We start from the raw sequence: 10,642 nt of genomic DNA on the forward strand, positions 1-10,642 counted from the left end.
CGTGCGTAAGCACGTATCTTAAACCCTCAATTGCCACTTATCTGGGTTGGGTTCTGATTTCCCGGCAAAACAGAATCAACTGAGCAACAATGGTGGCCAAGCTCGTTCTCAGACCACCTCACTCTCTTCCCCTCTCCACTCTCCCCTCAAAATTCCTCATCTTCCCCAAAATACCCTCCCTCCCCAAAAGATTCCTCATCGTCTCTATCTTCTCCGCCACCGCCGCCGCTCAAACCCATACCCAAATTTCAAACCCAAACAATTCCTCGAACTTCTACGGACCCTCCCTGCGCAAGGGTACCCACCCCTTAACTCTCCGGTCTCATCCTCCCTTCACGAAAACCGAGGACGACTACGACGACGGCGATTTGTTCAACGAAGAGAGCTTCAGTAGGGTTTTCGACATCGCGGCGCTTCGAGTCCCTGCAAAAGACTGTTTCGCCCTCGAGAGCCGACTCCGGGGCCACTTGCTGAACTGGCCTCGCATTCGCAACATCGGCAGAGTCCCCGGCGACGAGGTGGAAGCCGAGCTCGCCGAGCTTCTCGCCAATCAGGGAAGAGACCTCGAAGACGAAAATGCCCTTGCCTCGTTGAATCGCCGAATGTACGGGAAAGCGGAGGGCGACGGCGAGCCCTTTAGTCCGGTGCTGTACAGGGAGAAGCTTGCGAAGACGTTCGATTCGCGGGGGTACGTGAAGTTCCGAAACCTTGCGAGGATGTCGAGGCCGAACCAGAGGAAGAAGAGGGGGGATGAGGAAGGTGAAGGCGATGAAGGGAAGAAGAGATGGGGGAAGAGCGAGTTTTCGGTGCTGGAGGTTGTGGATGACGAAGAGGGTGAAGGAGAAGGGGAGGACTTGAAAGGTTTGTTGGGGGATGAGTTTGAGGGCAGGAGGAAATGGAGAGGATCCACACGGTTGCTGCTATTGGATGAGCGATATGCGAAAAAAGGGGTGGAGGAGTTGCCTGAGGCAATCAAGGTGTTGTTTTGATTCACAATTGCATATTGAATTCGAATAGTATCTATTAGTTTTCGTTTCTAACTTACGAGTGGTAGTGAGTTTTTGTTCTTGTAATGTGATTGGAAATTCTACAGCTTTGGTAGGCTTTGTATTAGAAAAGAGTGTTTCTTTGCCTTTGCGTAATGGGACAGGCTCATGATCCGAAAATGTGAAGCATTCCCTCGGGCAGAGTCAGTAGCATATGGGAATTCTTTACCTTGTTAGGAACCTTTTGAAAGAATCTAAGTTAAATTGTTGCTCTTGATTGTTGCAAGACACACTATTTTATGACCTTGCAAGATGGTGTTCTTGTTGTCTGTATGACTTTTCGTTTTAAGGGTAGTCTTGACCCATTTAAGGGAGCTGTGAATCATGGCCATTTAAATGGAAGGGTCCCCTTAGATCCCCAATTATCTTTTGGTTAGGTCTGATGCATGATACGCCTGGACAAATATTTGTGATTTTGTTGCATCTGCTAGGCAGGGGAATTAACATTCAATCCAATTTCCTGTATATGGAAGATTTTTCTCTGTAAATTCTGGTGCGTTACATGACTTATTTCCCTTATGGCCTTATATTACATTGGCTTGTGACACCATATTCTATTGTCAAATGTTCGTGCCCTATCCTTTAGGTGGCGATGAAAGAAAATACCGGGACAAGTATGAGGCCGGCTTTTGAGCTTGTGAGATGCAAACTGACTGTTTTTTATGAGTACTGGCAGATGAATGAGGTATTTCAACCAAGGATATCTTAGGTGTGTTTATTAAGTCTGCTACTTATTTTCTTATTCCACATTACTTCCATCTGCTGTGGCAGTAACCCAGTTTTATTTACGCTGACACCAAGTTGAACTAAAAAACCTAATTGAACGGAAAAAACTAGCTAATTTGTTCCTCATTTGAAGGATTTTTCTGAGTTTTTATATCGTGTACTGGTTAATTTCGGTCCAAAAACTTATGCACATCAGTTGAATGTTTCATGCTTAGCTTCTGTGTACGCTCTTATATTCCATGATTGACTTTGAAAAGACTTTGTTTAAGGAATGTATTTATGATTGAATGTGTACATCGGATATATGTGATGCACCAAATAGTGCTGAAAGATAAAAAAAAAATCAGTGGGTTTAACTTTTTTGGCAGATATTGGAGGCTTTGCTGCCTGAAGGTATGATTGTTCCTTCAGCCTTTGAAACTGTCGGGCATATTGCACACCTAAACCTGAGAGATGAACATTTACCATACAAAAAGCTTATAGCAAAGGTACTCAATTTTTTAATATCTTTCAGTTTCCATTTTCTTAATTTGCTGCTCAATCACTGTGTTCACTAATCAGGGAAGAAATCCTTCCTTTTTACAGGTGATTCTTGATAAAAATAAACCAAAGATTCAGACGGTTGTCAATAAAATTGATGCCATTCATAATGACTTCAGAACAATGCAACTCGAAGTTCTAGCTGGGAATCGTTCCCTTGTGACTACTGTAGTTGAAAATGGGTTGCGCTTTCATGTTGACCTAGCAACAGTGTATGTTCCATTCCTTAGCTTGCAAGAAAATGAAAACTCCAATTGAGTTTTTGAATGACTGTCTTACTAACGGGAAACTGATCGATTCTATGCTAATTATGCTACTGTGTAATATTCGGATATTTTGTTGATAACATTCTCATCCCCTATCTCGTGAGTTTATTATTTCACACTGCTAGGCCCTTGTTTATGGACATGGGACAAGATAGTTGGGATCATGATGTTAGTCTACGCCAAAGTTGGTTTGGTTGTAGATTTTGGGGCAGGTTTTTTTTTTATTTATTTTTTTATTTTTTTTTTTTTTTTCGGGTGCTGGGGTGTTAGTGTATAGATGCAAATTGACTAGAAGATCATTATTATTCATAGTTGTAAATAAAAACTCAGATTCAGAGGTGAAATTAATGTGAACCATAATCATTGTGCTTAAATTATTTCAATGACTTAGTGTTTCCTCCTTTCTTTTGTTCTAAGTAGTAGCTGGTGTTTATTTTATGAAAATGAATGACTGGCAAGGATCACAGTCTCATGTTTCTTTTGGTGCAGGTATTGGAATTCCAGGCTTGCAACTGAAAGACAAAGGCTTGTAAACAGCTTTACACGGAAAGATGTTGTGTGTATGTCCACGTCCTGTGCATCTTAAAAGATATTTTATACTGTCTGGGCCTTTGATAATGTCTATATTGCTTCTTCTTCTTTTTTTTTCTTGTTTTTTTCCGGAGGGTGTCTTCCTGGGCCTTAGATAATGTCAATATTTCTTTGCTGTTGACAGGTGATGTTTTCACTGGGGTTGGCCCAATAGCAATGTCTGCGGCAAGGATTGTGAAACGGGTATATGCCAATGATTTGAATCCCAACGCAATTGAATATCTGGAAAGAAATAGTGTGATCAACAAACTTGAAAGGAAGATTAAGGTATGATTATGAAAGATGTAATTGCAGTATGATGATAGTATCTGAAAACAGTTGTTTTTTTTCTTTTTATATTTTGATTGAGAGGATTCATGAGAGATACACGCACAACTTTTTTCCCAAAAAAAAAAAGAAGGTGCAGCATGTAGATTCTAACAAAAAACTGGCCAAATATTGATGAGTTTAATTTGATTAGTGATGCAATACTTGTTAGCTTATTTGGTGCAGATCTTAGTAAACACAATCTGTTTTGTATATTGATTAAAATTCTCGCAGAGCTTGGACTTTAAACTGGTACGAATAGTTCTGGTTGATCAAAGGAAAAAGGACAAATCTATAAGTTAATTGTATTGTAAATTCACCAGCTTATGAATATAGCAGATTTTGTGAGTTAGTAACTGCACCCACTCATCAAATTGTTTCAAACTTTCTATTCTTTAATTGTTATTTTGTAGACTCTCCAGTAGCCATTCCCTTCCTATGCCCCATATCTAGCATGGTTGATCACGTTAGCAACAAATTTTCCCTGTGATTTATTTATTTATTTATTTTTATATGGATGTTTGACTTGAAGAATAAAATGGTATGCTTCATTAAGGATCTGTGAACTGTTTACCACTCACTAGGTCTTCAACATGGATGGAAGGAGGTTCATTGGTGCTATGTTTGCAAGTGATAAGCTAAGTCTATAACTCAAGTGGTAATGAATTTGCCAAATGATGCTGCGGAGTATCTTGGTGTGTTGGACTTATTCCCTTTTTACTTATTGATTGCAATTAATTTTCATCCCTTTAACTATTGGTTTGTGTAGTTACTCGTTTATACTTTGTGACAGTTTTTTTTTTTTTTTTTTCCGCTTGTCAACTTGCAATAGTGATACGTGAAGGATGGAAGGGAAAACTAACTAATTCTTTGTTACTAAATAGAGTGATCACCTAGTTCTTGGGCAATTGGGTTATATTTTGGGCTAGTTGGATTATCTAGGGATTCACTTTTCTAGAACCTATTGAAGTAAGAGACGCCTTAGTTGATGGCCACTTTTGCTCTACTGTGCTTGAAAGAGTAGTTGACGATAAGATCAGTTGGTTTCTGAAATTGTTCAATTTGGATTGCTGTAGACTCCTATTTCTCACTCACTATGTGAATTACCTTATGAACAGATGCATTTCGGGGAATATTAGTAGATAGACCAACGGAAGAAGAATTTACCTTGCCAATGATCCATGTTTATGGATTCTCCAAAGCTCAAGATCCGGAGTTTGACTTTCATCAGGTACGGTGCCAAATACTCACGTGTTTGTGTTATTCGGTTTATTTCTTAATGTTTACCTTCATCAAGTTTTAACTCTTACCTCATCCTTTCTTTTTCCCCAACTAATGCAGAGAATAAGAATTGCGCTCTCAGAAGCGGCAGTTGATGTAGAAATGCGTAGGGTACGCCTTGTTGCACCAGGAAAATGGATGTTGTGTGCGTCATTCAACCTCCCTAAGAGTGTCGCTTATGCAAAACCAACTTTGGATATGTAAATATAGGTAAAGTTTTATAGCGCGTGAGCATCATACACCCTCGAGTTTTGTACATAAACTATGTTGTATATCTACGCGGATACACTTAGGTAGGGAACTTAAGAGATGTTAGTTTATCCCACCATTTTGAAATAAAAATTTGTCATCTTAATTTCCATTAATGGAGTTGTTGAAATTCAACTTTTCTTGGTATTTTGGTCTCAAAAGATAAATCGTTACTCGCATTTGCTAGCTGTGGGAGCAAACAAACATCTCCTACTTTCAGATGATTTCTCTCTTAAAGTCTATTGCTGCAGAAACCTCCCTTATTTCTGTGGGTCGTATTCCACATAAGGAGAAGAAGAGAAGATAAGAAGTGAAGAATCTTGCTGCCCAAATTGGTAGTTTTCCAAATTAGGAGAGAGAAAGGAAAAAGAATCTTGCTTAACCCAAGGGTTTTTCATTTTACCTCTTTTCTTTGTCCCTTGACTAAACCTTGGGGTTTAGGCAATGTACTTGTCCGTCTCCTTATACTCAAGTTTGAATAATGATTTATATTAAACGGGTTACGGGTTTACCGTCACATGGTATCCCTTTCCAACAATGCATCATGTGTATGTTTTTCTTTACATGACAATGTATTATTGAATTTAGACGTCACATGGTAGTGAATCAGTTTCATGTAAGTTTTTCACCAAATTTGAATTTGCTTTATGTATATTAGATTAGTTTAAAATATCATCTTGTCAAAAAGAAAGAAAGAAGACGATGATCAGAAAACATTCTTAAACTAAAAATTCATTATTATTGGTCTCTCACCTCATTAAAACGTACAGCTATAGTTCCTCAACTAAAAATTTATTACCAGCTGTCCCTCAACTTTAATCCAACTGGAAAAATGGTCCCTCAACTTTAACCCAAATGGAGAAATGGTCCCTCAACTTTAACCCAATTATAGCAATGATTCTTCCAATATAGTTCATTTTGACAAAATTCTGATGAAGTTGACAAAAATGACCATAGTTATACGTTTTGATGAGTTGAGGAACCAATGAAATAAGATTTTTAGTTAAAAGATTATTGCTTCAATTTAATTAAAATTACAGAACCATTATTACAATTTACTCTTAAACCATATACAGACTGTTCGAACAAAAAATAAGAACCATCCATATTTTCCGACCGCAATAGGGAATTACATTATTTCAAAATCAAAACTAATAGTTAATTTAGATTTTGTCAAAACAGAAACTATAAATATCTCTTGAAATTAGAAATTAAATAGTCATATTGCTTAATTTAATAAATAATAATATTTTAGGGACCTAGAGAGCTAGGGACATATTTTGCTTTTAAGTCAGAGTGTTTTGTTTTGTACAGAAATCTTGCAATTGCCAACACAAATAACAGATGACAGGGACCTCTTCTTCATCTGCACATATATGCAAAAAATACACAAAAATGTACATAAATGCCACAGAAAACCGAATATTTGTTGCACATATTTGTCCTCCATGGACGGCCCAGATTCACCCTAGCATTTGGCATGCTGCCTCATCCGGTCCCTCCATACAAATCCCACAGTGTAAGACATGTCCTAAATCTGCATGTACTGCCATGCTTGTCGTATGTAGGACTGCCCCTAAACAGCGGCTGGGGATACACAATGACAATGTTACCCCTTTGGAGAGGTTGTTGAGGGCCATATGGTAAAATCAGGTGAAAGACACAGAGGAAAGAGACCGAATCTCAGTTGAGAGATTGAGATCTAAATAATTATATCTCCTCTGAGTCCTCTCCTGTGGACTGTGGTCCAATAATGTATGGTTTGACAGTGTTCTTCACTCACTTAATTTTATCTTACATAATTCTTGTTAATTTCCGTCGTTGATTTTTTTCAATTTATTTCATTTGACAATTGAAAATTGAGAGTAATGTGTGAGAAGTAAAATAGGTGTGTGTGTGTGTGTGTGTGAGTAGCAATACCTTTTATGGTTGTACAAATAATATGGGATGATGCTATCCACACACTTATTTTTACTTTTCACATATTTTCTGTTAATTTTTGTCATTTAATCTTCTTCAAATCATTTGATCCGACAACTGAAATTTTTTTTAACAAACGATATTATCTATACTAAAAGGAATGGGTGGACTTAGCCTCACACAATGGGTAAGCAATAATGTGGTTCAAACTCGTGTTTGGTGAAAATCGAACTAAAGACCTCTATCTTACAAATGAAGAGGAATATCACTAGACTATAGTATTAAGTGGCTGACTGAAAATTGAGAGAGGTATGTGAAAAATAAAAAACGTGTATTGATAACACTACCCATAATATGTAAGAGGGAGGAGGAGGAATGGAGGGTGGGATCTTTAGGGTATTTTGTGCATAAATGGTTAGGTCTTACACAAGTTGCATAAAAGCCAGAACCAACAGTTGCTCTACTCTCTGGTTTTCATATGGATTGGCAACCACTAGGAAACATCAAGGCCACCCATTAAATTTGTATAACAAAATTTTTAAAGGGCTCATCATCGCAATCTATTGTTTTTATTTGGCATTTTTACGAACTATGCAGAACGCTATGATCAGTTATCTATTTGTAAGAGCAAAAGGAGGACTAGTTGTAAGTTGTAACACAAGTTATGAATTATAAATTAACTATGTTCGAAGCTTCAATTTCTACAGGCGCACAAATCTGCTCGAGTTTATCTAATACGAAGGCTAATCCGGAGGGAAACCTAAGGAGGCGACCCCTCCGGTCCCCAAATCTTTCGAGTCCTAAATTAACATTGCACCTATGTATTATAAATGCCTTAATTTGTTAACACAAAAACCAAAAATGTATCAAATCCAAATGCTCCGTCAACTTTTCTTTTTAATAAAGACATGTTTGAGTAATGTTTTTTCTTAAACATTAAAGGAATTCAAACTCTTAACACAGCTTAATTCTAACCTACTTTATCATTGTCGTTCACCATTTAAGCTAACGACAAAATCTAATTAACCATAAGCGCTTAATAAGATTTACGTGATGTGATTTTAGAATTTTCTTGTTTCTGTATATGGTTTGCAGTTTATTTATTTATTATTTATATTGTTGCATAAACTTGATTACGAAATATTAATCGTTAAATGTTATTATGATGATAGGTAACATAATGAGCGAGATACGCATATAATTAACACTAATTAAACCCGCAAAAGAATCATATAATTGGAAGAAGATCATCTCCGGATCTCTTTCTCCAAGGCCTGCGAATCAAGTGATCTGGCTTTAGAGGAAGAGATCCGAAGAGGATCTATTTTCCATATAATTAATGCAGAAGTAGTAGGAGGGTGAAGCAAACACGTGTGAAGTGGTCCCAAAGAGTGTAATTTGGCCGGGTCCTCCACAATCATTCTATGCAGGGCACAATCTTCTCATCAGAACCCTATAATCCACCGTGCCTGTCCAAACCCAGCAACACCGATAACTACAACATATAATTAATACCCAAAATTTAACAAAATATAATCAACACTCCCACGTGCCAACCCCAGCCAAACTTCACCCTCCCTCCAACCGCTATCGTAGTGTCTTGTGCTAATAATGCTACAAAGTATATAAATTTTTTTTTTTCACATACAGTTGTGTCTTTAGCAGAAAACGTCAAGGTGGGGATATTGTATAAAATATCCAACCCAACGAGGCCAACTAAGATCATAAAGTCACCGAATTGCAAGAGCGATTGGTTTGAACTGCCCTTGGCCCCAAAAAATGTGCTCCAGCGAGAAAAAAGTGTACATGAGATGAAAAATGATTGCAAAAATCATTTCTCTTCCCGACAAGAACAACTTAGCTGGCATAGATACACAGCTGTCGTGACATCTTATACCAATAATACTATAATGAATGTAAAAAACTTTTTACGCACAATATATAAGACCATCTCCAAAGGAGATGTAAAAAAATGCCACATAGGCATATAACAGTAACAAATGACATACTATTTTCTTCAACTGAGATGTCAAAACTGACATGTAAAAGAAGGCTAAACTGACATGGATAAAGAGATGTCAAATTTGAACCTGCTTTCAAATATGGTTTTTGCTATTTCCAAAGGCATTCCACTTACCTCACCTTAAATGCTAGCACATTTAAGTATTATTTTATTATTTTTAAACCAATAACAACCTAAATTTTATTATTTTTGTTTAAAATAAACATAAATGAAGCAATAAATTTTGACATATCGGATAGAAGTGAAATATTGACAGTATGTCAAATTGTTAAGTTAGTCATCAAATTGAAATTTGATGTTTTGAACTTGACGTCTTCTTTGAAAATGCTCTAATTAACACAAAATGTATGTGGTTTCAAAGACGTCTCCCAACCAACAAGCCAAGCCAACTACCCCAAACCCTACTCTTTCCCCAAGGCGCTGTCCTTCCGTACAACCCTTCCTCTATCGTCCAGTTAATCTCCCAGTGGGCCCCCCACCTGCCACGTAGACGGAGGACCAGCTGCAGTTGATCCCACAACGGAAGTCCTTAACATTAAAATAGGGGGCTCGTTTCGATTCTCTCTTTATACGGTCTAAATCTAGGGAAGAGAAAAGTCCATAAATGGAAAGTGAATCCCATTTGCCGACGTGGAAGTTCGTGATTGGTGAGAAGCTTGCGAGGTTACATGGGGGGTTTAGGACGGCGGGGAGGTTCGTACTTCCTATTGCTACATACACACGGGGATCGTATTTTCTCAGGCCTATGTACACATGGTATCGACACGTGTCGGCTTGTCACGCGGTTGGGGCTCTTGACCAAACAAACACAATGGATGGCTAATGCCGGAGCAAACATGCTTAATATGTGTTACAAATGCTGTGTGGTGTTCTAAGATTGTGCATAGCAATGAAGAAATCATGGCGGTGGGATGCGGGTTTGAATGAACTAGTTGCATTAAAAGTGTCGATTGCTATCTTATAGCTAGGTGAGGATTTGGTGGGTCATCAAAGGATTGATTAGTTTATTATTTGCTCAAGTCTCATATTGGATTATTTGGAATTTTTGAGAATTTATTGTGACGTACTGAAATACAATTGTATGGTTTATATGAATGTGTTAGTAGTGATGGAACCTGAATTTTATGTGAGGAGGGGTCTCACTTTTTTTTAGTACATCGATATTTTTACACTAAGGGGAGGGGGAGTTCGGCTAAACCACATAATTGGCAGCCTAATTTGGTATCGAATTCACCGTCCACGAGATTCGAATCTAAGACCTCTCACTTCCAAGTGAAAGAGAATACCATCGACCATAGTATTGAGTGACAAAATGTTTAAAAAAAAATATAGATAATGTTTACAAGAGGGTATAAATATAATACATGCTTGGAGTTGTGAGCTAATTAAATTTTTCCTTCTAATATCTAGTCAATATAGAGAGTAGTTAATCAAAATTAAAGAGGATTAAAAGTTTTAATTAACCTTCCAATATCAAGTCAATGAAAAATGCTAGGGAGATCATGTTTTTAGACCATATTGTTAGTAAAAAGTTAAGGAGAACAAAGAGATTTACAATTCGACAAAAAAAAAAAAAGAAAGAAGAGATTTACAAACCTTAATATTGTTTTGGGTTGGAAATTTGGAGTAGAAAATATATGAAATTCAACAAGGGAAGGAGGAAAAGCTCAAAGTTTATTATTCTTTCGGTTGGC

The 10,642-nt window shown here is 37.4% G+C and overlaps 1 protein-coding gene across 1 annotated transcript; it reads left to right on the plus strand.

Moving 5' to 3' along the window:
- The first annotated feature begins 15 nt into the window (after nt 1-15).
- LOC103965928 (tRNA (guanine(37)-N1)-methyltransferase 1) lies at nt 16-5,117 on the plus strand. The gene is given in 10 exon segments (XM_009379032.3): nt 16-977; nt 1,633-1,731; nt 2,141-2,260; nt 2,358-2,524; nt 3,068-3,138; nt 3,294-3,436; nt 4,060-4,111; nt 4,114-4,170; nt 4,594-4,706; nt 4,817-5,117. Coding segments are annotated over 10 exon segments (1,854 nt in total). The 5' UTR covers nt 16-89; the 3' UTR covers nt 4,961-5,117.
- Nucleotides 5,118-10,642: the final 5,525 nt, after the last annotated feature.

This window comes from the organism of the source record quoted next, unplaced genomic scaffold (assembly GCF_019419815.1).
Source record: "Pyrus x bretschneideri cultivar Hongxiangsu unplaced genomic scaffold, Pyrus_bretschneideri_v1 Contig23, whole genome shotgun sequence".
NCBI lineage: Eukaryota > Viridiplantae > Streptophyta > Magnoliopsida > Rosales > Rosaceae > Pyrus > Pyrus x bretschneideri.